The 27403-nt window shown below is 37.0% G+C and overlaps 2 protein-coding genes across 16 annotated transcripts; one reads left to right on the forward strand and one right to left on the reverse strand.

Moving 5' to 3' along the window:
* Positions 1-20: 20 nt before the first annotated feature.
* LOC113674995 (uncharacterized) lies at positions 21-4963 on the forward strand. Its single transcript, XM_089210075.1, has 7 exons — positions 21-375; positions 1151-1242; positions 1572-1694; positions 1808-1897; positions 2786-2890; positions 3330-3443; positions 3814-4963. Exons 1-7 carry the CDS (start codon positions 250-252, stop codon positions 4382-4384), a joined length of 1221 nt encoding a protein of 406 aa, XP_089066201.1. The 5' UTR covers positions 21-249; the 3' UTR covers positions 4385-4963.
* LOC113674993 (uncharacterized) lies at positions 4568-27397 on the reverse strand. Of its 15 annotated transcripts, none has more exons than XM_089210062.1 (20): positions 26455-27396; positions 25021-25116; positions 24237-24296; positions 23741-23839; positions 19436-19549; positions 15894-15975; positions 15167-15205; positions 14768-14876; positions 13937-14001; positions 12677-12721; positions 11996-12123; positions 11471-11552; positions 10700-11052; positions 9816-10581; positions 9578-9668; positions 8885-8995; positions 8613-8683; positions 7821-7902; positions 6774-6824; positions 4568-5801 (listed from the first exon to the last, which is right to left on the reverse strand). In XM_089210062.1, the coding sequence occupies exons 1-19, from the start codon at positions 26770-26772 to the stop codon at positions 6779-6781; spliced, it is 2757 nt and encodes a 918-aa protein (XP_089066188.1). In that variant the 5' UTR covers positions 26773-27396; the 3' UTR covers positions 4568-5801; positions 6774-6778. The 15 variants fall into 15 exon arrangements, with proteins under 15 accessions (XP_089066188.1, XP_027047296.2, XP_089066185.1 ...); XM_027191495.2 differs by lacking the exon at positions 6774-6824 and adding an exon at positions 6594-6654 and having other exon boundaries at positions 24237-24356; XM_089210059.1 differs by having other exon boundaries at positions 24237-24356.
* Positions 27398-27403: the final 6 nt, after the last annotated feature.

Raw genomic sequence — 27403 nt, forward strand, 5'->3', positions numbered from 1 at the left:
AACTCGTGACGCGTGATCGCATGATCATGAGAAAATAATGGATTGATATCTCTTGCATAATTCAAACGCCAATCAACGAGTTCGGCTCTCGCCTCGTCTAATTTAACGGAAAGTGCAATCAAATTTTAAAACTCCTCTGCTCCTTGAGGCAAGATGCCTTTTATTGGTGAACCCATTGTGTTTCGACACGACTGAAAATATGTCTGCATCTAATCTTGGCATATTTGACATGTCACGCAATCAACAGCAATGGCGTTGAAGAAGCTAACCATTGTCCTAGTTTTACTCTTTTGCCGATTTACGCTTTTTTCCTTCATCGCAGTTTTATTTTGGATTCTTCAAGGTATGCCAAACCTCAACATTTGTTTACTGATGGTAAGTATTACAAATAATGACCAAATTGTTGTTGATTCAAAGATTGATGAAGGAAAGTTAATGTGTAGACATGCTTACGTGGAATGTCATCTTGTTTAAGCGAGCAATGCAAAGGACTTTGGATTTTTTAAGCTTTATCTGAATCTTCTAATGATTTTCAATACCTCGTACTCCCCATTTTTTATTTTTCACCACTCATTATTTTTTTTGTCGGCGACAATGAGGAAAAACGTTTGTTGTTGATGTTTAAAAGGATTCGAATTAGTTGCACATACATATACTTTTTGCTTTCCTCCCCCCCCCCCCCAAAAAAAAAAAAAAGAAAAAGAAAAAATTTGCATGAGCTTTGTTAATTTGTTTCTCTTGGGGCTCACAATCCTCCGAAGCAAATCGTGAATAGAGAAGGCAAAATGATATAGGTAAAATGTTATGGGCACTCGGAAGGAAAATACCAAATTTATTTTATGGGAAATTTTCGAATTGCCGAAATTGGAATATCTCTTTACATTTTCTTATGCACCAGCTATAAATATCAGTAGAATTTTAGTTAAATCAAACTTAACAAACCATGTCTGATTTAGCTATAGACGTAAAAGGTGGGCATATAACTTGACATAGAAATCATCTCTGACTCAATTCAGTGACGTGATCGTCACGGCAGTGTTTCTTTCCCTTCCAGTCTTGTCACGCAACGCGTTACTTTTTTGCGAAGAGGACTACATCATAGTAAATTGCGAGGAGTTATTTAAGTCATGGTCATTACTTCTTTCGTCAGATATTCCTGTCTTACATCATTCCTCTACCGCCAGTTTCTCCCTTCATCCATACAATTGATCGCGCTTTCTCACATGTCTCCTTCGTTGTGAGGTTAGTATCAAACAATCATTTATACTTAGACTAACAATTACTATTCTAAGGTCTTAGAAATGTATTCCGAGCCGGTTTGTTCAAAGCTGGCTTAAAGTAAGGGTTAGTGCGAAATCTGATTTCAGATCTATATTTTATAAATAGTAATAAAATGGTCTTCACGCAACGCTGAAAGAAGCAACACTTAAGATGGCGAGATGCTTGCTTCACAAGCAGGCGGTCACGTTAGGCGTGTAGACCAAGCGAAATGCTTCATGGATAACAACACCAAATACTGAATTATTCTCCAGAAATTTTTCATCGCAGATGTTGTTTTTCAAATTTGACAGAGCCTACTCTCTGGTGGTTGTGGCAGTTCAACTGATTTTCATCGGACTGCCTTGCTATCTTCTGTTCTCTCTATTTTATGAACCCTTGGAGATCTCATTGCGTTACGTCGTCAACCATTTAAGGTAAGAATTCGGATCTTAATTGCGCAGCTTACTTTCCATTTTCGCGATATTGAAAAAGAATTCTTGAACAAAAGAAACAAAACAAAGTAAATATTTGTTCTTTTTATGCTCAGATTCACCATTCCTCATCTGGTATTCAGAACGAGTACGATGATGTTTGAACGAACCTTACCGTGTCTTAGCACGTTATACGGTCTGTTAAGGTTAGGTGCACTCGGAGTAAGCTCCGTACTTTATCTTTAAAATGGAATTTAATTACCTCTCGGCATTTCGCTAAGCGCGTCGATCGATAAATTAATGATGAGGGACAGATCCGAAAAAGAAATAAAAGGGGTTTGAAACTCACGCTAGCATGGTTGCTGCTCACAAAATGCTTGGATTGATGCGTTGATCAATTCGAAGCCTCAACATCCCCCTGGGTAACCCCCTTAGCATTTGAACTTTTGAAGGTTGGTTCATTCAATTACCGCCCCTTCCCCCACCCCCAAGCCAAAACTGTGTTTTAATGCCCTTTCAAGTGTTGGATTTGATTGTCAATTTTTTTGTCATTAAAGAGACGATCATCAACCGTGAATTCTTGAAGGCCTCTCCTTCTAAGCCTTTTGCTCACAAATGTGAACTCTTTACCTTTGAACACCTCTTTATTAAAAGATAAAAGCACATGTATTCCGCTAGAATGACTTTACAATTCTGGTCAAAATTCTTCATCCCACCCAGGCAAGGTTTAAATTCCCCACTTCCCAGGTGCGGACGATAGTCAAATGCCCGTGGGTCGCCCGGGAGGTGGAAGTTAAGGCCTCACAACTGATCGGCGAATAAAATGGTGGAGCGCGGTATTAACACCTCCCTATATCCACCCCTGTTTGTGATGGTCTTGGATCGGTCAGGGGGAGTTGGAGAAGGGGGTGTGGGGGGAGCTGTTAGTTTAGGTCTTACCAAGGTGAACCACGAAAATTATGTAGGGAAATTTGATGGATTATACATTTTGTCAGAGTTTGTTAACTGAAATTTACAAATTTAAGTTTAGAGTTACAAAATAGGAAGAGGTGTCAAGGGTTTCTCGAATTTTTTTTTTCTGTTTTAACTTTCAGGTCTAGTTTTTTTTCCTTTTCGAGCCTGTTGATGAAGTGCTCGATGTGGATGGCTGCAGCTCTATTCTCAATAGCCTCTCGTTTGGTTTGCAAAGTGATTCATGTGTAAGCTTTTAACGTTATCGAGTAAAGCATTGTTTTATGCAGAGGACCGAGGATGCTGGATCTTCAGTACACATGCCACTCATCAATTGGGTTGCACTTGATTAGATTACATTACATAAGATTAGATTAGGCCATCTTTGCTCCTGCTGGGAACATAGTGCGTCGACCATGAATCTCCATCGGATCCTGTTTTGGGCTGTTCTTTTTGCCTCTTCCCAGATTATGTTATTCTTGTCGAGCTCACCTTGGAAAGTACGCCTTCAAGACTGCTTTCGATGGCCTCTTCTTTAAGAACCGTGAGGTTTCCATTCGAGGGTACGACGGGTGGTATTTTCCCTAGGTACTAGCTTTCCTTAATGAGCTACAAAATGCTCATTAGATCGATACAAAAGCAAAGTTAATCATATGTGCATTTTTTTTCTTACTCTCCTTTTTCTAGAAAGGTTGTTAGTTCATTGCTTGTGACCATTGGAATACTGATTTGTCTTCCTGGATTAGAACTAATTCCCAATCTACTTGCAACCGGACATTTATATCCTGGGTCTCTAATAAGGTAAACAATTGAGTACAGTTTATCATAAGGCAAATTGTATGGAAGCATCTCTGATGAAAAACGTGTACATTGAGTGTCGCGAACGAAACCCAAAAGCCAATCAGAGCGAAGGTAAATATCAGTGGGGAGCCATAAGGAACGAGCGAGAGAACACGCGACTAAGTCGTGATACGCTCTGGTGCTGCATCTGATTGGTTGAGAGGCTGGCGCAGTCCTGGAGCACTTCGAAGGCAAACTGAAATTTGCTCCAGAACACACTTGGAAAATTAAGGTGGCTCTACACTGCCATACAAGTTTCTCTCCTTACTTATGGAATGTCCGAACTACGCATGCCTCAACACTGAAAAACGAGTTTACTTCTTTTTCACAGGTTCCAACGTTGTGCAAAATACGATGACAGCACCGTTTGCCATTCTGCTTTCTTAGAGTTTTCATACAGCGTGTGCAACTTAATACGTAATGGGATCTTTATAACTATGTGTTGGACTGTAAACTGTAGTTCTTGGAAAAAACCATCAAGAGAATTGACAATCGTCGTAGAGAGCTGCCCGACACTGAGAAACAAGTCTTATTTCCAACTCTTACTTTGCGCAGCTGGGCTGCCCCTATTAATGAACGGACACTGCTTTGCTCAAACAATTCATAATACAGCATCAATTGGAAATCTTTTGTTGTTTCTGGTCGCACTGAACGCTTATCACACCCGTACTGCTTCAATGATGTATCACGCGTTATGTGGTGTGGTTATGAACGTCCAGAGCACGCTGGTGGCTGTGTACAACATATCTAGGAACTTACAAACTCAACCCAATGACTCCATTGCGACGTTGCTGTACATTTTGGAATTGTACTTGATGCTGCTCGTCCTCTTAGACAGCAGTACTCGGGTGATAAAAAAAGTTATAAACCCAAAACTGGATATTATGTCACTGGAAAGTTAATGAAACTTGTGAAATGACATTCTCGCACAAACTTCTTTCGATAGCCTACCCTACATGAAATCTCCTTCGCACCTGTCGTTACAGTTGTCAGGCAACTCTTTGTTGGGCTACAGTGCTACGAGAACGAGACATAATACTGATAACAGCTGGAAAGACTTGTCCATGACGATCAACTGAAAGCGGTTTTCAAGAAAATAAATAAATTGAATTTTATTTTTTTCCTTAGAGGGTTTGAGCTGAATAACAGGACTGCTCTACATACATTCAGATTTCTTCTCCTACACTTACTCCGGCTTTTTTAAAGTCACGTAACTGTCTTCAACAACATTAAAGAGGATACTAGCCTACATGGGTGAATGTCGAAGCGTGGCGAATATTATAATAATAAGGGATAAGTTGATCCTCTCTTGGCGATGATAGAAACTGCGTATAGTTCTTACGATTTCATTTTGACCGTGATGAATTTCTCTTCAGAAAGCAGTAGGGAGGTTTCGGCTAATTTTTGTTCCCCTCATTCACTAAATGAGAGAAACAGGCCATAGTTCACTTAACTATAAATAAATTACTCTGTTATACTCTTCCCTTTATGTCATTTGTTCCCACCATTTAAAGCTATAAATTAATCTATATCCCGCCTTTGACCTATAATTTTACCACCCTCCCCTCCCCCCTTAAGAAGTTGCCATTGATTCTTATTGAACATGTTTACAGTAACACTCAGTGATTGCACTCTACTGTGTAAGCTATCAAATGCTGTTTAACTTAAGCTCCACATGCAAAACATCATTCAATTTCTAGCAATGAAGACATAAATATTGGAGCAATGATAAATCAGTCACTGAGCCCCAGTCGACGATAACCCTTGCAAGTTATCCGCAACACAAGCAAAAAGCAGCAAAAAATTTAATTTGATGTTTCGTCGCTGCAAAGCCTCTGAGGTGCCTCACCCCCACCTGTATGATACCCAAAGTGCTTGAAGACCTGTTTTTCGGCAAGCTGAGTGGAATAAACGTTGAGGAATATGAGACTAAACGCTTAAACACAAACGTGATGAGGCGGGCGGGAAAAAGAACCGGCTCACTACATACAACAATTATCTACTTTTTCAGCTGTTCAATTGTTCAACTAATAAAAAAAAAACCTAACGTCAGTTCTCAGTTCTCAAACCCACCAATGCCACCGTACCCTAGTCCTAGACTCTCTCTTTTGACCCCGGCAATACATCGACTGGGCGCACTTTCTAATTTACAAATTCTTCATTGGTGAAAACATTACGTCTGCTAAGATATGGAGCATTTTTTTGATATAATTTTGTGACATCTAAAACATATAAGAACGATAGGAATGGCAGGAGCTTTTCAGGATTTTTAAAGTGAAAGCTTTCCATGGTCAGACCTCGGTACCTCCAACATATTCTCTGTCGAGTGAAACAAAAACGTAAAATTAGCTTCGCTAGATACTTAATCGCTCAGTGGTTGAGAGGCTTATTAAGTTAAGGAAACCGTTCGCTAGAGCAGTTCTTGCTTTTTGGCGAAGACCGTTGCGCAAAAAAAAAAAATCAGTGAATGATGTTAGCACGCCGCGCGGAATATTTAGGCGCCTCACTCCCAGAGTTCCGCGCGGCGCGCTAACATCGAATTCTTTTCACTGATTTCTTTTCCGACTCGCGCGACGGACTTCGCCGAAAAGCAGGGACTACTCGTAGTCTAACCGTGAGCTTAAGGTTAACGTAGTTTTAAAGTTTTAGTTTTTACTCTTTGTTATCAATCATTAAAATCATTCGCGATTTAATGGAGTTATTGTTTCCTTATCTTAGGAAACGTTCCTTTACATTGAAGAATGAATTTCCTCATTCAAATGTTTAAATCTAATTCAAGCAATAATATTTAACTTTTAGGTACCTACAAGCTTCAAAAAGTTATGCCTTAAGGGTAACCAGTCAGTTAAGGGGTATGAGTCCACCCTTTCCATTAATTTGGATTATGCTCTTGGGAAATTAACCTTAATAAATTTCTGTCACGAATGAAGAAAAATATCAATCAAAGAGCAAACAAAAAAATAGGCTTTCCTTTTTCTGACAACCGATGAAAGGCACAACTTTCTGAGCTGAGAAAGGGCTTGTTAATTTTATTCTTCTTTCTTTTAGAAAATGCTTAGAAAAGGGGTTAAAAGTGGTTAGTTTTTGATAAAACGTTTATGGCAAGCCTACCTCTGCACACAGCCTTATCCCTTCACCTCATTAATGGCCAACAAATTGCGGCATTTTTTTACTGTATTACAGAAGAGTAGAAGAGAAATTAGCTCACAGAAGTTGAAAGCATTTAGATCGGTTTTAAGACGCGCAGCAGTGTGTAAAGCTTGGAAACGAGTCATATCTGACACGTGATACCTTTTTCATTTGTCGCCAGTCGTGGTCGTGCGCTCACTGCGGTCTCTGGAGTTGTGTTGCGTTGTTTAAGAATAATTTAATGACACAGTCATTTCGCAAATTTACGCTGGTGGGAATGGGGAGGGAGCAAGTGAAAAAGGGGAAGAAAGGGGAGAGGGGAGGGCAAGGAAGTTTACTAAAAATTAACGACAAAGGCACTAAATAGTTTTCTGTTCGAACGTGTCAACTAAGAAGAATTAAAAAGGTTAAAGAGGAATGATGATTTTAGATATATGAAATTCATATATTTGCACTGCGGTGAAGAGATGAAATTAAGAGATCCTCGCAGCTAAGAACACTACTGAAACGAGTAGCTGAAAATAGGACCTGAAAAAAATTCAGGCCCGTACGGGATTTGAACCCATGACCTCTGCGATACCGGTGCAAAGGTCATGGGTTCAAATCCCGCACGGGCCTGAATTTTTTTCAGGTCCTATTTTCAACTACCCGTTTCAGTAGTGTTCTTAACTGCGAGGATCTCTTAATTTCAAGGTTAAAGAGGGTTTGACTTTCATGATGTAGGCAAATCGCCTTTATCACTGAAGTGTGTGAGTTGGTTCACTTTCACGTTTACGGCTTTTTTTTTTAAAACAGGGTATGATTTTAATCGTACGTTTATTTACTTTTTAACATATATTTATGGTTTCATTTTCAATATTGGTCATTTTAAGTCAAATGAATATCCTTCTTTGTTTCACTTAGTTCTCACAGACTCAAAAGTGACATGTTATTTTCAATTTGTGGAGTAACGATAAAATGATGTATCATTAAATTATTGATTAGTTGTTTAATGTTTATTTTCCGTTTATTTTATTGTTTAAATCCATTTGTGCACAGCAATTCCAGTCATGGCAGGGGATTTTGATTAAGAACACGGACTTATCTCCCGGCGTTAAGTGACAACTCCTGAGTATTGCATGACAACACGTGTAACGAGGAGAAGACAACCACAAATAATGACATGACCGATTTTTTTGCTTTCTTTCAAAATTTTTGACAGGTACTTACATGTCAAGATGTTTGACAGCATCACTGGAACACATAGTGGTAGTCTGGTAATGACAATCCCTATGTGTGACTAATTTGCACTCTGAAAAGATACACAAACAAAGATGAAATTTAAAAAATGCAAGAGTTAGTAGGCTCAGTTTCTTTACAAATGAATAAAGGGGTAAGTTTCTAAAGAAACTGTGGTGCTGCGTCGGTAGGAGAGTATAGCAGGTAATTTAGTGTTAACAACTGGGTTGAAAACGTAAATTAGCCACCGTAAAGAGTAAAAAAAGCTGACGTTTCGAACGTTAGCCCTTCGTCAGAGCGATTGACGAAGGGCTAACGCTCAAAACGTCAGCTTTTTTACTCTTTACGGTGGCTAATTTACGTTTTCAACCCAGTTGTTAACACTAAATTACCTGCTCAGTTTCTTTACGCTTGATGCGCTGAGATCTGAGCCCTGTTATCTGGTCTCGTCACCGAGACAAGTCACTGAAGATGAAAATTGACCTCACACTGACTTCATTGAAAAACTGAAGCTTTTAGAGCGGTTTTCCATTTGAATGTCAGATGGCTGAAATTGGGGCCACAAATACTGAGGAGCTTTTCCTGATTCACGGAATTCAAACCGAAGCCGTTTGCAAATCTACGGTCAAAGAACAAGTTGGGATTTCACTGCCCACATTGAGTTGTCTGAAGTTGAAAATGTTGAAATCCATCGTTCCAATTGTGTGGGCGGTCCCCGATCTTTTCTAATGCAAAAATAGCATTTGACATGACTGTGATTTAGTATCTTTCATTAATTATTACCTCTACATTGGTAGCCTTGTTTTCCGATTTTTCCTTTGATTGATTTTACACACACAGCACATTCCGGTGAGCTAAACAGAGAGAATTGGAGTGAATAGTTTAGAAAAGCAGCAGATGGAGATCAAAGGCGTCAAGAATAAAATAAACGCTCTGTAGAAGCACAGAATGAAATATTTAAGAGGATACGATTTGAAGCCATTCAATGTCAGACCACAAAAACAACAACAACAATCACAGCAATAACTTTAACAACAAAAACAACAGCGTTATACCTTCCAGTAAAGTGGACAGCGGTGAAGATGTGATCATTATAAATGTGCAGCTTATTGCCTCCTTTCTCATAAGCTTGTCTTTTGGCCATCACGGGAGGAATGTGCGCATATCTGAGAAAAACATTACATGTAGCATATCAGAAGAATTAAACGATGTTTTCTCGCTCCTAACGCAGCGGCAATGAGAGCCAGAAGTTTTTATTTGGTTGTACATTGACCTATCTCTGATTGGTGGAGAAATAGCAAAAACGTTTAACCAATCAGATTTTGGGTGATCATAAACCGCGCTGTGTTTTTCCATGTATCATCTGTCGTCTATCTAAACCTTAAACCGCACGAGGAGATAACAAGAAAACCAAATGCTTAATTTAGCTCGAAATGTAAGTTCATTTTTCAGATTTAGTGCGAGTGTGTTGAACAAAAAAAGGTCGTATTTTAATAAACTGAATTATATGATGAGTTCAATAAAGATTTATCACAACTATTATCATCACGTTTTCCTTGTTTTATCCACTCGTGTCGTGGATGCAGTATTTTCGATTTTGGAAAGGTACCAATCTTAATTCAAATCCGTTCTAAAAGGCATGAATTACCTGAATTATTGACGTATTAAATCATATAAAAAATGATCCACGTTTTCATGTCGTTTATGGCATGCACACGAGACAAGAATAGACACAGGCACTTTCTTACTTTTTCTGGCCCTTGTGCACTGTTTCAATAACCAGTGTAGAGTGAGGACTTGGTGAATAGCTGAGAAGTGAAGATTGACTGGTGGATTTGCCTGTCAAAATGAAACAAATTTTTTCAATGATTAAATAACACATCGGTTAGAGTTCATTCCCCTGTTGGTAGCCCTACTCTTTTGGTTTGCATAAAATTCCCCCCGTCTCATATATGAGAGGTTCCAAACGATGGTCAAAACACTTACGCAAGTTAGATGGATCTGGGACAGGTAGGTCCCCTGCATGGTAGGAGTGTCTGATTGGGTCATCTCTCTTGAACACCTTTTCTTCACCCTTATCTGTGTCCCTGTCGGCTGCACTCATACTAACTGGTCTCCTTCTGAACAGATTGAAGGACCTTCGCAGTTTGGGTTTGGTGTTCAGTTCTGAAGCTTGCTCAGTCATTTCTTCAAGTTCTTTCGATTTCTCGATCTCTGTTTCCTTCTCTTCCTCTTCTTGGGTCTCGCCGTCTTTTTTATGCTCATCTTTTAGTCCTTCTTCTTTGCTTTCCACTTGCTGTTGTACTTCCTCTTCTTCTTCCTCTTCTTTTTCACCTCCTTCTCTCGTTTCCTCGTCTTTAACAGTTTCTTCTTTCACGACCTCGTCATGAATTTCTTTAATCTCTTCCTCCAATTCTTCAGCTGCGGCGGCTTTCTCATCATCCTTAACTGTCTTCTTGTCACTTTGTTTCCTTTTGAAGGCAAACTTGAATGACCTTCGTGTTTTACTTTTCTTTTCTATCACCTCTTCTTCCACTTCCTTTGGCTTCTCGTCTTTATCTTCCTTTGGCTTCTCGTCTTTATCTTCCTTTGGCTTCTCGTCTTTATCTTCCTTTGGCTTCTCGTCTTTATCTTCCTTTTCGTTTTGTTCTTGTATCTCTTCCTCTTTCATGTCTTCCTCTTGACCTTTTTTCTCCTCTTCGGCCTCTTTGTTCTCCGCTATGGGAACTTCTACTTCGACTGCTTCAACTTCCTGTAAAAATCAGAGGAAGAACTGACAAACCATAACCAACTACGCTATCCACATGTATGTCGAAGATGGTGTCCTTTAAAACACTTAAAGAAACCAACGATTGCTTTAAACGCCTTACCTCGACAAGTTTGACTGGTTCCTCAACAGCTTCTTTCACCTTCACCTTTTCCAGCACGGGCTCAACTACAGGAGTTGCCATGACAACGATTGGAGCATGAGGCTCGCTCATTAACTCTGGTTCGTCATGTTGTTCTACAGTGTCCACGCCGTTTTCGTAACTAGCGTGTTTCGGCTTTTCACTGTTAGCTTCATAAGCTTCAATCTCCATGGCCAGTTCATCCAGACTTGACTCGATGTAACGCTTCCGAACTGGAATGTGTCCATTGATCTCGGGATCAGGTCCCCCGCCATTCATGAAGACTGGGGCTGCTTCCTCTGATGGGGAGCTGTGGGCACTAGGGCTCTCAGGATCTGAAAAGCAACGATTAACAAGAACAGGATTTATATCTAACCAAATAACGATCGGCGCGGTAGAGATCATCAGTAGGGGCACACAGGATTCGCACTGAACTCTAGCGAAAGTTGGAACGTCTAGGAACTAAGCCATAATTTGCGCATCTGAAATATTTTCTACAACAATTTTCACGCTCGTCACTTGCAATCTGTGTTAAGTCTTTTCGATCATCGATTTGGTCATCTTGATCCTTAGAGTTTTAGTCTCCAAATAAACTGATGTATCAACTTTAACAAATGAATTCAGGTAAAAATGTACACGTCCACACTACTTTTTCCCACTTGGTTTCAATCTGTAGGAGAGCCCTGTGCAAAATGCATACTTACATCTGAAAATCAATGACTAAACAAAGAGGCAAACAAGAAGAGAACTTACCACTGGACATACGTTTTCGCCCCATGCCACTTACTAAGGGCAGAGTAGCATCAATGACCTTTCCATCCTTATCAAAGGTAAACTGTTGAGAAAGACAGAGTGGTTGGTTACTAACTGACGAAACTGTGACGGGATGTACCGTTTTAAGTGTCCATTTGATCAAACTCGCTGGCGCACATAAGTAAGTTTTTGCTGTAAAGTGCGTTAAATGTGACAGTACGTCGATCATCAGTTAAGTTGTGACCAGATTTCCGTGGGACTAACATGTTAAACTCTGCCATGTGGCCTGTTTACGTTTCTGAACATAGTGTCATTAATTCCTTGCTTTCCCAATTCATGCAGATCAGAGAGAATTCGTGGATAAGGAAATTTAAAATCCGAACATTTTCTTCACTTTACTTAATGCTAATAATTATCGAAAAAAGACAATAAATCAATAATAAATGAAACAAAAAACATAAATAAACTAAAAGATAACTACTTTTAAGATTCGTTAGAGGATATTTATGATTATTGTTGTCTAACCTCCAAGGTGATGTCGCCCCTTGAATGGTCACTTTTAGATGACTTGGGCAGCACAGGAAGAATCAGCCGACATGTCTGGTCTCTGTTCACCGTCGAAAGAGGGACAATCACTTGGCCAAGATAATCATCTATGTAAGTAAACGAAGTACGTTACAAGGCAGGACCCTGTTTCTTCACTGCAGCACTGACTGACGAGAGAGACAGTTAGATTCTAGAAGGACGACGACGACGACTAAAACATTAAGATTTTTTTTTATCTCTGTTACCGTTTGTCTGAGTTTATATATGTTAAGGTTTAGTAGAACAAAGACACGCACGCGTGACACACGAACCAAAGGCCCGTAACGAGTCTACATAACGACTGCACCATAGTTTGACTGGTTCACTGAATAAAGGGACTGGAAACTATTTTTTATTTTAAGACGGCATTATGACCTATAAAATTGTGAATTCACGTATCTTTAGTCTCCCCCTTAAAAAAATACGCATGGTAAAGATAAATTTACTGTTAACACTTTACTTATTAACTTATTAGCGATTTTTTTCCCTCTGGTTTCGATGTAATTCCCTGTTCATTACTTAGAAACCATTTACTGCGTTACTTATAACATCATCATAATCTTGTTTCTACTTCATCTTTATGTTGTGAAACTATATCATAGTGTACTGTGTTTGATTCACCTTGCTCCTCAGTAAATTCATTGTCTTCCAAATGACAGAGAGAATCTGTTCAAAGACATTTAGACGTAAAAAATATTCACAATTATCTTTATTAAATTGAGGAGATTTTCATATTTAAAGCAAAACAACAACAGCAAAAAAAAAAACAATTACACTTGTTTCAGTGGAGCAGGTGAACTTTAGTGAAAGGTTTAATGAAAATGATTTCGCAGTGATCGTAAAAAAAATGCCAAAAAAATGATTTAGTAGCGAAAATGATTTAGCTTGTTTACAAGTGAAAGTGAATAAATTCAGACTGCAATATGCTTATTAGGCAAATTTATGGTTTAAGGTTTATATGCAATGTTTAATGTTTTATTCAAGGCCATGGAAAAGTTTACACAGATCAGGGTTAACATTTAACCAACAAAATGTTTACAAGAATGATATTGAAAGCTGTTCATGTACGCTTTGATGTTTACAATGTCATTACGGCTATAGTTGTTCTTTAACTTAAATCAAGCTATATCTAACGAGTTTGTGATGTTTCAGATAATATTAAGCCACTGAAATAAGCAGTAAACTCTGTGACCGCGCGGATCTTTCTACTGAAATTCGGAAAGGCAAACGTAAAATCCATAGGGGTGAATAAGGGTCGAAATAGATCTTCTTGTGTTGGGGAGGGGTGAAGTTTGGCAAAAAGTTGCATACAACAGGTTGGCATTTATTCCTTGAAAAACAAACTGCAAACTGATAAACCTTTCTCTGCTTCAAAGTAACCAATTGAGGTAAAATACAATGATGTGCTAAAAACACCCAATAAAGGAACAGCCCATGGCAGTAAAATGAGACAGCCAGAAACGTTGCAGCAACATTCCTGGCCAACTGAGTCAGGTCAGGGTGCTCTTCCTTCCCCACCCCCCACCCCCTTGACGAGATGTTAGTCGATCAGAGCTGCATGTAACTCCAACCTTTCATGGGGATGGGGGGGGGGAGTCTCAAGACGTTCACGATGTTTGAGAAAATTACACAGAAAAACTTCAAATTTGGGGGAGGTGGGTAAAGGTCAGAGAGGTTTTAACCCATGTGACCCTTTGTAAGAGAGGTTGGAACATTTTATTTCTTACTACTCAATTTAGAGTCCTTCAACTTGTGAAGACACACTCTGTTGCATAAAGTGATTTGCCTATGAAGGAGACTAAAACTCTAAAACTTCCGTGCATAGAGCTTGATTCTGAGCTCATCCAAAACTGTGTCCAATACCACAAAGACAAGACTTACCTTTTTCTGTCTTTTCATAGTCATATAGATCAAGTGTGATCTCTTTGGTTTTGGGATTGATGTCACTGTTGTTGCCAAAAGGAAAAGTGACATAAATAAATAAATAAATAAATAAATAAATATATAAACAAATAAAACAAAAGATTAATTAAAGAGAAACTTGAATTAACAATTAAAGAGTAAAAGCTTCTTAAACCACTTGAATATGAAAATGTCAGATCAATATCAGCATCTGGGCAACTGCCCTCCTACCCCTCCCCTAACTCAACAACAGTCAATTGATAACAAGTTAGGGTTAATGTTGGGTTAGGGGAGGGGTGGGTGGGTAGTTGCCCAGATACTGATATTGATCTGACATTCCTGTGCTTGAGCCTGGTGATCCACCCAGCCAGAGCTTATCCCAGTTTCCACATAGCATGAAGCATCTAAGAGTATTACTACTCCCCACTGGATGGGATTTTAGTCCATAGCAAGGTTGCCCCCCTACACTCCACCAGTAACTATACTCCTGGGTGGACAGGGGCACTGTCAGAGTAAGGTGTTTTGCTCAAGAACACAAAACAGCAACCTGGCCAGGTCTCCATCCCAGACCTCTTGACTCAGAGTCCAGTGCACTGACCATCAGGCCACTAAACCTCCCACTGGAAAATACATGTAGGAATTTTTCATGATAAATTGAAAACTAAGGGAGGCACAGTTTGACTACCAGTATTTATTTTACATTGTTAAAACAACTGATAAGGTAACTGATAATTAACCACAGAGCATTCACAGTAACTTGACAAGCTGCCAAAAAAAACAGTAATAAATGTAAAACTTTATCCGACTTACAAAGTGAAATACTCATTCCAGAACGGATTTTCATTATCTCTGACCATGGTAGTTCTCTTGCGCTGAAGTGGGTTGCTGGTAGATACTATACAGTAAGGACTGAGTGATCCTGAAAATATCAAACAGACATGATTTAACACAAGGTAAAAGAACAAATTTTATGCTCAAACTGTTCCATCTGTTAGGAGGTTCTACAATGCCACGCATTTGCTCTGTAATAATCACAAATATAATCAAATTGTTTCATACAGAGAGGCAAAAGAATCTCCAAATCTGAAGTCTATCTACATATCTTTGGTCTGAAAGATCTGAGGTAAGGCAAAATCAAAATTCCAGTACAAGCTTGATACTTAACATTACCATAATCAAACAAAAAACAAAATAAAGAACCCAACTAACCACTTTTGACTTTTCCACAAAGACCACTTGCTTTTATGACTAACAAAGAAACAAAAAAAGGAATTTTAGAGAGAAAAATCTTTCCAACTATTTTAAAATCCTTAACTATTGTGAATACATCTGCCATTTTTCAATTACTTGTATTTTTCCTTTTTCCATGAGAAAATCTCACTTCCAGGTAACGATTTCCTATCATAATGGTAAATCTACTATTATCTCAATCTATTCTGTTGACAGCCTTTTGTTCTACACTAAACAAATGAAGCACTACCCCTCCCTCTGGTGTCCACATTTGTTAAATTCCCTACAGCTCCTATATTACTCCGACTCCGGATGATGATGACAGATCACAGAGAGAATTGTCACCATTACTGCCAACAGTCCTTCTCAGGACTACCCTCATCAGACAATCAGACTACATGATCAAAAGAGAGTAGAATGACTGTTAACAGACTAGTCTGAGTCAAGCTCCCTCTTTTTCTACTAACTGATAATGTTCTACGAACACTGTTTTAGCCATATTAAATGATATAACTTTGGATCCGATGAACATACACTAGAAACAAACCAACATTCCCAATAACATGAATTCATCACACAAAAATCAACCAGTTTTAGAGCTGGTATTATGACTCTCAGTCAAAATGCACTCTAACCCAACTCAATTTTTGCTTAAAATCTTGCTGCCATTTTCTGGAACTTGATACTGAAGAAAAATTTTACTCACTCTTTACAAGGAGTTTTCCTTCTTCTCCAATGCATGATGCTGATGAAGGAGAATCAAGCTGTTCTTTTGAATTAGCTGAACTCTACAAAAAGAATTTCCAAAAAATTAAACTGTTAACACCACAGATCTGAATTAAAGTTAAACATACTTTCTTGCATGTGGCCAAAAAGAGAGTTTGGTTTATAATCAAGATAACAACTTCCAGCTGGTAGGTTTTGTCAATTCTCACAACCAACATGCTAGGTAATGCATTGAAACTGCAAGGAGAAGTTACATGTTGGTCACATCTGTGAATTTGAGGGTTAAAGAGGTTTAATGGGAGCTCAAAATTAAATTCATTAGGGAGCAAATTGTTTCTTCAATAATTTCATTAATCTTTATCCTAAACCACATAAAAATTTTTTCATGACAAATGAAATGGCACTCACACATGTTATAAATTAAAATAAACACAATATATTATTGATATGTGAGTTTTACAAATTGTGTTAATGAATTAACAATGTAACATAAAAACTAAATATCAAACAACTGGTAGCAATTTAAAAGTCCAGGATCAAAACACATGTAGTGCTATTCTGCCTTTAAGCTATACAACACTTAAAATACAAAATTATATAAATATAATTTTATTAGCTTGCTGCCTCTCCATGGTGATTTCAAGTATGCTACAACAAAACCCAACACTATCTTGACAGTTTACAACAAACAAAATGTGGGTCAATGTAAAGAAAGGTTAAATAATTGGCATGTTGTTTTTGCCCTGATGTGCCAACTATAAGACATAGTCAACCAGATAGTTATAATGTGAACACTCAAAGTTGCATCTTCATAAGTTCTTCATAAAGAAATAACATAAAATTTGCAGTCCACCACAAGTTAAAGAAAGAAGAATGTTTAACTGTCACCAATACAACCAGATAAATAGTGCCTCCATGATAGGCATGACACTAAGCTATAATTTCATAAAATTTTATTAAAGAAAGTGGCTATCATAACCAACATCTTAAATCTCATTAGAAGTAGAGGGCACAATTTGCCTAAAAATAGCTAATCTTAGAGAATCAACAGAATTTTTGAAAAGGATATTATAATAACAATCTTAAGATTCACATGTTTTGATGAAAAATTCAGACATATTTTTGCATTTAATCTAGACAAAAATAGAATAAAAACATGAAGATTCTTGATGATATAGATACAAAAACAAAATCAGCCAAAGCTACTTGTTTTTACACCGCACACTGTTCATTTTATAACTTTATCTAAAAATAAAGGAACACAGTATGACTGGCAAAAAGGAAAGATTTCCTACCTTTGAACGTTGCCTTCCATTCATAAACACATAGACGTAAACATTGACAAAGTAGTTGTTTTCAATCTGTACATGAGAACTCTTCATTTGAAATTACTTTCCTTCTCAAGAAGCTACTGGCAAAAAAGATTCCTTGACTGTATTTGAATTTTCAGAGCTCAAATGTCTTTTCACACATCACAAACCTCTCACAAAAAGAAAACTTCACCAAAAGCATGAGAGTCAAAGATAATTAATCAGCCTGAAATTCAGCTGGCTGTAACAAAATAGAATTATTTGAAAAATCTTGACAAAAATAACAATTTTAAAAGAGTATTTAAGTCACTGAGTAGGCCAGTCAATATTTACAGCAGAATGAACAAAAATACAAGCAGTGACTTGACTTGACTGTACAATTTTCCCAGTCAGTGCTGGAGTAAAACATACAATGCTATACACTCCATGAGAAGCAGTCATTCAAGAAAACAGATCCTTCAATTAATTATTTATGTGGAAGAGATTTGCATGACAACACTGGAGCAGGTGGCAGATTTAGCCAACTGAAAGAAGCACTTTCTCACAGTTTGAATTCGGCATTAACTCAAATTAAGCTTTAAAAGCATGCAATATAAAACTGAAATAATATTTTATTTGTTTCCAATCAAAATCAGGCTAGTCTAGCTTCCAGCAAAAAGAAACTATATTCTGCCATTAAAAAATAATTTTGAAAGTTCCCTTAGGAGATCACAAAAAACATCTGCTTTTCAAAACAATATTTCATCATTATACACTGCTATAAACCAAAATGCTCTAAAGAAACATTACCAATATAAATATAAAACAATCTTGTTTCAATCTTCACAAATGGACTTGTGTTTTATTTTATTTCATTTTGTCCCCTGTATTTTATTTTCATGAAGACTTAAGACTGCCAACTCAAGCCTGAAAAAGAATCTTTCTTACTCAACTTTCTAAATGGAAAAAAAAATCTAGAATGGTATAACCACAAACTGATGGAGAAGAATCTAGAAATGAAATTCTAGGGGCACTCAGCAGAAAACCATTCTCTTTGTTATTTCCTCAGGTAAAACCTTTTTTTAATTCAGCTTTGAGACAAATTAATAGTATTTCATTTCCTATTTCAGATTAAAGGATTCTAAGTGACTGTAATGCTTTTAGTTACATGTGTCAGGGAAATCTGCTATGCATTTTAAAATTTTTAAAATCTTTGTTTGGTTTGGTTGTTTTAAGTTTGTGGTTTTTCCTGAACATCTTTGCAAATTGTTGTCTACTGAAGATGCCTAAAGCAATAATGCTGGAATTTGCACTCACTTTTTTGTTTCAAAGATATTAATAATTAAATTTATCACTCTGAGGCAAAATAATTTGAAAGCAGGTAAAATAAAAGAGTTTGTTGTTTCACCTTTTTTTCTGGGAAGTTTGCCTGCAGGGCCCAGTTTTTCGAAAGCCAATTAGTACTAACCCAGAGTTAAATTTTAATCTGGGTTTCTATACTTCTTTGTTCAATAGCCTTTTTGGGATCATTTCCTCTACTCTATATGGAGCATCCAATCATCAAATTGTTGACAAAAAGAATTATGCTGAATTTTCTTCTAGAGCTTCCAGAACTGAAATCCGATTTCACACTAACCCTGGGTTCACTAAACCCAGCTTTGAACAACCCAGCCCAGGTGTAACCTTTGTGTGATTAAACCAGTTTTTTAACCCTTTAACTCCCAAGATCTCATGAGTAATTCTCCTTACTGTCTGTCATATAGTTCTTGCCATATTAGTTTGGAGAATTTGGTATTAGATCAACTAATTATCCCCTGGTTAATATTTTTCTTTATTCTCATCACTTGTCTGCTTGATATTGTATCGATATTGTAAAGAGAAATTTTGTCTTGGTCACTCATAGGAGTTAAAGGGTTAAGCTTTCATCTGACAAATTGAATTTACACTGTTGCTTTAACCTTTTATGCACTAACATCAGTATGCATATTCTCCATACTTTTCTTTATACATTTCCCAAGGTGCTAACAAGGAGAATTTACTCAACAATCAAGAGCTTGTGATCATTTCCTGTATTCTTGTGACTCTACTGAGTGATTCAGGGGGTGATATGGTAAGGAGAAATTACATGCTAGTCACTCTTACAGGTCAAGGAGTTCAGTACTAGTAGAGTGTAATTGCAGTCTACCCACATGATTGTGTATGAAGATTACTTCATCTGGTTGTAGTTACTTACTGCATCTGAAAGTTGGTCCTTCGAAGAGGCCTCTGACAAAGGGATGTTAGTAATGGTTTTACATATCACCTCTTTGACTTTTTCTTGAACTTCACCGGCATCTACTTGGCTCTCCTGAAAAGACATTCCAGTTTGTCAATTTAGAAAACAAGTATAATAAATGCCATGAATCACTTCACAACATGTGAACAGAGTTCAAAACAGGAGAGAAAACACACCATACATGTAGTTGATCACAATAACCAGAGAACTAAAGATGATGGGGTCAATGTCAGTATCTGAGCAACTGCACACCTCCCCCTCCCCTGAACCAATATTAACTCAACTTGTTATCAATAAAGGGGGTACGTTTCTAAACAAACTGTGGTGCTGCATTGGTGGGAGAGTATCAATGCCATACACAGCTACCAGCAAACTGCTCAGACAAATTGAACTCCTTGCCATCAGTTCTTAGCTGGTTATACACCTTATAAGTGAAAAATACATGCATTTGCCCTGAATAAAAGTTTTTCTCTTTTTTTTCCCTTCATCCAAATTAAAGATTGTGAATAAAGTAAGCAAATCAAGGGTTTTACAGTAAGCTGTTGTACATGTACATAATACTCTGAAACTGTGCAGATAAACATGCTCTCTTTGACCTTCTTACTATGACCACAGAACAAATGTGTGCAAAATTTTTGCAGTTTTTATTTTCAGCATTGGCATTTTGTTAAGAGGCAAAATATATATCTGAGAACTTCATGCACTTTCATGAGAGTTTTTTTCGCATAAAATGCTTGAAACAATTCTTTATCTTTAACTGCAAGGTTGGAAAATTGAATAAAAGTGACATTTCATTATCCTCTAAAATTCAACTTACAATGTACTCAAAGTCAAGTAAGTTACATGATTATAAACTGATAAAATTATGAATACTACAACATGTAACAGTTAGCAACAAATTAATTTAATAATTAAAAGCTAGTTAAAAAACACCTGCAGCAGATCAAATGCATTTTTGGATGGATTTCGCATCAAATAACTTTTCATTTTGAACAACCATCACAAAATGCCTTATATTTCAGATACACTGTACAATACAATCGCTCATTAATAAGTCTCCCTCTGGATCACAAAATTCTGGTCACATGAATGAGTGGAGTTGCATGACAATTGGAAATTTTCACATATCTTGTTTCTTAGCTAATGAAGGTAAACAAAAATTTGCTGGCAAGCAAAAACTTTGAAAACTTTATGAAACTGCAGCAGTGACCACACTAACTCAGCCAAAAGAAACACAAGATGATTGCCAGACATTTAGTGAAACCCCCTGCCTACCAGCTCTTACTAAAATTACAATGGTTATCGTTTCCTAAAAATCAGAAAACAAATCTGCTACTTTGTAGGTGCTACAAAGACATACAAGTATAAATATGTACACCTATAAGCTTATATACTGACACTGATAGGTATGTGGTAACATCAACATATCTTTTGCACCAGCATGCAACATTCCTGTCACTATGTATCAGCAATCAAAAATATGCTACTTTTAATTGTCCCACAACAGTCTCACTTGTTTGTTAGGAGGACAAGCTCTTAACTATATTTCTTTGCCCTTAGGAAAGAGTGAAGGAGCAAATGAACAAATACAGAGACCCAAAAGTTATTTCTGATGGAGAATTGTTTTTTTGAAGTTATCTAATGGTATCAGATTAGCTATGGTTGCCGTCAGTATCAATGTTACAGGACAGATATATGCTACTTATAAAAAATCTGATTTTTGTTTCAATATGAAAATAAACTCAAAAGTTGTAGGTGGAGTTACTCTTCTCGTTAACTTCACACTAAGATTTGTTCTGTTTCTCTTAAAAAATATGCACAGCCCTTGTGTCAGCAATTGGATACAAAATTTAATAACCATGGAACAAACATGGGTTTGCGAGTGTACACTAAAGCCACATTTGATTGCAAGAAGTACTGCAATTTAATTTGTACAATCAAAATTTGACATTTGCACTAAAACAGAAGAAAAATATTGGCCACAGTTTGGAAGATTCAAGAAACAGTACTTTTTTTAGTTAATCTCAGGTTCTCCCTTAGAAATTAAAACCAAGATAAAGAAGCACAGAATCTGTCATGATCCAAATGACAATGATTGTTAGAATACAGACAGTGACAGAAAACCAAAAATTCCACTAAAAAGGCAACTGAGCTGTATTTTCATGGGACAAGGAGTAAAGAACTTGCTAAGAGTACCTGTCAAGGGTAAAGCTGGGGTGTGTTGTGATACTAGACACAAAATCAACTCTTACCCCATTAGAAAGATCAGGTGATGTTCTTACAACACACTGTAGTTTTGTTTCCTCACTCTGTTCCAAAACATCATTACCAGCGCCTGATTCAAACCACAAGACATTTTCAAAAATCACCCATCAATGCAACCAGTAAATGGATGTTCAACACAAAGAACCTTTCATCCAAACACAAGCCTCTTTTACCTTGTTTTGAAGAATCCTGTCCCATAATGGGAAGCTACCAGTTTGGTGTTAAACCAAGAATATCCTCACAAAGCCAGCTTACAAAAAGCCGCTGTCTTTCGACTGAAAATGCCAGTTTTTTCAGGGCTGAATAATTAATGATCTGTAAGCTTATTCCTTTTCTCCATGCACCAGTGTAATGCCAGAACAATGATTATGGAGGTGGAAAAAACTGTCAAGGGTCTGGGTAACAGTTTACATTCCTTGACAATTACATCAGTTTGTTGTAAACAACAAAGAGAGTTGAGAGCCTCAAAGCATCTGAGAAGATGGCACAAAAGAGATAATTGGAGTCACCTATTTATTTTAGGTTACTCCCTTTTGCAATAAAATTAAGAAAAATATTGAAAATTCATTAAAAGAAACACAGGCAAGTTCATTGTTTGAAAAATTCATTTCACATTTATCACTTAAAATCAAAATGTTATACTTGGGAGATACAATTTCACTATGTGTGAAACTGCAGGTTTCCCTTATCAAACAAACTTTTAGAGAAAAAGAGTTTAAATTTCCAAGAAAAACCAAATTTTGAATTCTCCTTGACTTTTAGTAACTATCTGTCATGAAAACAGCTGAGGAGAATACCAAAATTTATCAGAAAGGACACAGTCATTGACATGCATGCTGATCATTATATTCTCACAACGAAAACTTACCAGCATATAACACCACTGAATGAGGAGATTTAAAATTTTGATGATTTAAATAAGAATGGATTTAAAGTTGATGAAATGGGTGGTAATATTGACTTAGCTAAATTGAAATGAATGGACACAGCAGGTGGAAAGGCAGGTACTTGGCTAAAAACCTGTAGCTGATTTTAACTTTAGGATGACAGGTAACAATTAGAGCTGGATAAAACAGACAGCCTGCAGGCACTAAAGTGTTAACGTGTATAAAAATTAATTTCTCTCGATACAACATTTTTGAAAAATATTAATAGTACTGTTGCAAAATGAAAATTGAATGAAGGGAGTCTAAAATGGTATTTTGAACTCAATCAGAAGAGTTTGCATTCCAATTTTTAAAATGAGTTTGTGATTTTATTATAATGTACAAAATTACCATCCATAATTAATGTGATAACAATTGTCACAAGACTTATGACTTTTCTATTGCCATTACTGATTGAAAATGAATTCTCCTAACAATATTCCGACATTTTTAAGCAGGTGATGAGAATATAATATAATTATTACATTCAAGGGAACATCATATCATTCTCCACCTTGCTCCCAGAGCTTAAATTATAATTGACGGAGCAGAGAACTGATATAAGGATCTTGAGAGAGATAGAGCTAACTTGAATGTACCTGTACAGCGTAATAGCTTTATTTAGCCATAATAACCCACATGGGATGTTAGGAGAACACAAGAAAAGTTTGCAAATCATGAGCCGTAGACATTCTCCCAACATCCTGCATGGGTTATTGCACCGGGAAACTGATAGATATTGTGGTCTGTTGCTTTTCAAAACAACTATGGGTTTTTCAACGCAATAAACAATGGGTTTTTGACCAGTTAGGTGGCTTGGAGCATCTCGCTTGTTTTACAAAGCATAATAATCACAAAATTATAAATTTATATAACAAAATTCCCATGATCGTTGACTCATTCATCAGACAATGTAACACTATATTCCACATAAGAATCAAGCAGTTTGTGTTTTCCAAACCACAACACAGCATAGATCAATACATCTTGTAATTCCATATACAGATCATGTAGTTTGTGTTTTCCAAACCACCACACAGCTTAGATCAATACAGCTTGTAATTACTTTTACCTTTGCAAGACACTTTGTGGAAAGAGCAATCTCAGGAACACCAATGAATTGAGCACTTATCTGAAGCCTTGAAGGGGAAGTGCTCAGTTTAAGAGCCACCTGGGAAGAGGAGACAATATAATGATATCAAAAGCTAACAACCACCAACCACAATTAAACAAACAGTCAGAAAAACATGATATTTGTTGTAAAATTTTCAGACAAACAAAACCAGACTGCAAGAGCTAATTTTGGTTTCATGAACATGATGCACCAACAAGTACTAACAGAGTATTAAATTGTCTTCAGGAATTTGTCAATTTTCTCTGAGAGTTTGGTGCTACTTTTTTTTTTCTTGAGCAGAGTTAAGAACTGTGTCAGAACATAATGATCCAGCCAATGGCACAAAACCAGATCAGTTGATCCCAGGTTCAGGAAGGAGACTTCTCTATAATAATGGTTAGTTCTTTTAAGCTCCAAGATAACAGGTTATTGGTCTTACAAATCAAGAATTTACCTCTCCTGCTAGTCTAACCACACGCACTTCCATATGAGTGGTTTTAGGTCCTTCACTTGTCTGTTGAATGACGCGCACAAGAAAACCAAGATCAACTGACTCCACATGAAATGTGACACACTGAAATCACAACAAATTGGATAATTTCCAAACAAAAGTTATCTACCACATTATAATAACACATGCTGATGATTATTGATTAGGAAACCTTCATAGGAGTGATCACAGAGTGTTATCTCTTAATTAATCCATGTTTCCATCAGACTAACATTTTTTCTCAAGTGCACAAAAATAAATACATGGAGTTTACAATGAAATGTGATCCAACAGAGAGAATTAATTTCTGACAATTACAGTGTTGAATTAATATTATATTATGATTCAATACATGATTTTCATATATTCATAGTCAGTTATTCTTCACTCCACAAGTTTTTTAGAAACCAACATATTGACCAGCTCCCTGTTGGCTTGTTTGCTCACTTGTTAAAGCACTGTACCAGTATCACAGAGGTCATGGGTTCAAATCTCGTAAAGACCTGAATTTCTTTAAGCCTTATTTTCACTTATTTTCAGCAGGGTTCATTACTGCAATGATCAATTTGATATTCATTTTTTCAAATCACATTATTTGTAAACACCTAAATGCAATCAATTTGATAGATGTGAAAAGTTAACATTATTCACACAATTTTATTAAAGCAGAAATGAGCACACAAAGAGAAAAAAAGATACTGTTTTTTCTCATAGTCAACCGATAAATTTATCATCACACCCACCATACCTGCATGTCACCACTGACAGAGAGACAGTACACACTTGTTAATTTTGGTGGCAGGCATCCTGGACAAAGGCTATCGATTATGATCCTCTGATCTTTCTAAATTACAAACATTTATAAATCAATGAGGGATTTACTGGAACATTTATAACAATAACATGGGATTGGTTTTGCTTGAAAAATCAAATCACACAAAATTAATATCCTCAATACATCATGGAATGGTGCCACGCAGCCATGTATACTCCAGTTCCCATAAAAAATCAATAGAGAATGGATACTAAATGAAATGATCATACATAAATAATGGCTTAATTATAAAAAAAAGTTTTTTCAGTAAATCATGTATGATATCCAAAGTTAAATGAAGGCACTAACACCATGAACACAAGAAATGAGCTGAAAGCAATTTGGTGTTGCATATACAGCAAGTTTGCTGAAAAAAATGCAAAAAATTTCCTGGCTGCAATCATCCCAATTTTAATCTTTAAAAAATAGTTTGCGAGAGGCTAGGTGTATCTTGTGGAAAGACTGGATGAGATCAATTAGAAACATTTGCTGAGTCAGAGGGGAAAATTTCGTTTAGCATTATAATAACCCAAAGAATCCATCTGCTTTTTCATTCTTCTTCAGAGATGGCTAAGAATTGCAATATGGCCATTTCCAAAATTAGTGCCTCAGAACTATCATAAATCACAGCAGTTGAGATCTGTTGCAATTCTAAACCAATCACAGTGTGGGTTTCTCAAAAATCACCAGGCCGCGGTTGTTCAAAGAGTGGATATACACTATCCACTGAGTTAATCTTTATCCATTGGATAGTGCAGGTTTTGTGAACAGTTATCCAATGGATAGCGATTTATCTATTGGATTGTGGTATTTGCCCCTCTAACAACCAGGCTCAGAGCAATTATGCCAAATGACATGAATTAATGACAAACTCAAGTGAGTATGGAGGTGTAACACTGCAATTGGTTAATCCTCCATTAATCACCTCACACGTGGTGACTACAATAACTCTGACTCAAGAGCTCTCGAGTTTATTCATCTTTCTATACAAGAAACATATACATTTATAGACAGTACATTCGCTCTCACGATAGCCTTGCTGATCGCGCTTGAGTCAATTTTCTCTCAGCAAACTCAAAATGATATTGTTAATTGAATTCTGAAAAGCAATATTTATCATTTGTTTCTCGTTTTCTTGAAAAGCAGTGTATATAAACATTGAACAATCTACATTTCATTAACAAAAAAGATCAGGGCACATTTACTTGAAATCATAATATAAAAGTCAGGCCTTCATCAATAAACATAATTTCAAGAAATACTCGAATACAAACAAGATTCGCATTAAAAAATCACCGATATTTCAAGAGATGTTGGCGGGAAAATGATGGGGAATCAATACCAGCGTTAACAATAAAACAAGATTACCTTTTTGTTTTTCTGAAGTTGTTTATTTAAGGCCCGTAACCAGAACCTGATAATGTTTGGGGTTCGATCTTTCCCTTGAGCGTGAAGGTACAACCACGCCAAAGTTGAATTCAGCCATGCACAAGGTTCGATAGTTACTGCTCGATTATCCTTCGTCAAAGTTCTAATTTTCCGGCTACGCTTCTCGTCCTTGTCGCCACTTGAATTCTTAGACGGCCTTTGAAGAAACAGAACCACCAGAAACAGAAGTAAAAGATGCAGAAGAACGACGTAAACCTTTACAGGGAAAGACAGGTCTTGGACGAGTTCAACCGCCATTAAATGTCAAAAGCGAGCTCCACTTGTTGAAGGTTTTAAGACTTAGAACTGTTAACGAAGAGTTTCGAGTTCAAGGTAATTTAACACGCAGCAAGCCACTGAAATTGAGACAGCGTCCACTGACTAATCTCTCAAAATAAATAGCCATTCAAATAACGCTTGGATTGCGTCGCGACTCAATAATACACAGTGTTAACTTCCCTTCGCAAATACAGCGGGATTTCAGAGGAGACGATTCTCTAATCTTTCGCTCGCGTGTGACCTGCCACGATGAATAGTCTATTCTCTGCACACTTTAAGCTCCCTTGCGTTTCGATCCTGATGCTAATGTGTTTCCTTCATGAATATTTCAGGTGATTATCTAAACAGACGTACTATTCATCATCACCCAGACTTAGGCGATCCTTGAAAGCCTTGGAGACAAATGCCTCCTAGCGATCAAAAAGCATTGTGTCCGCAGATGCTCTCGAAAATTTCAGACTTAAAATTTAGTGACTCCTGGAACCTTGGAAGACACGTTCTTCCCTCTCTGTATTTTCGTTCTTTGATAATTTTATCGATGATTTCTTGACAAACACCATAAGAAATTACACCAGTTTTGTCGTGTTTTGGCAAAATGTTAATGAGAAGG

The sequence above is a fragment of the Pocillopora damicornis genome, chromosome 6, assembly GCF_964200805.1.
Source record: "Pocillopora damicornis chromosome 6, jaPocDami1.2, whole genome shotgun sequence".
Taxonomy (NCBI): Eukaryota; Metazoa; Cnidaria; class Anthozoa; order Scleractinia; family Pocilloporidae; genus Pocillopora; species Pocillopora damicornis.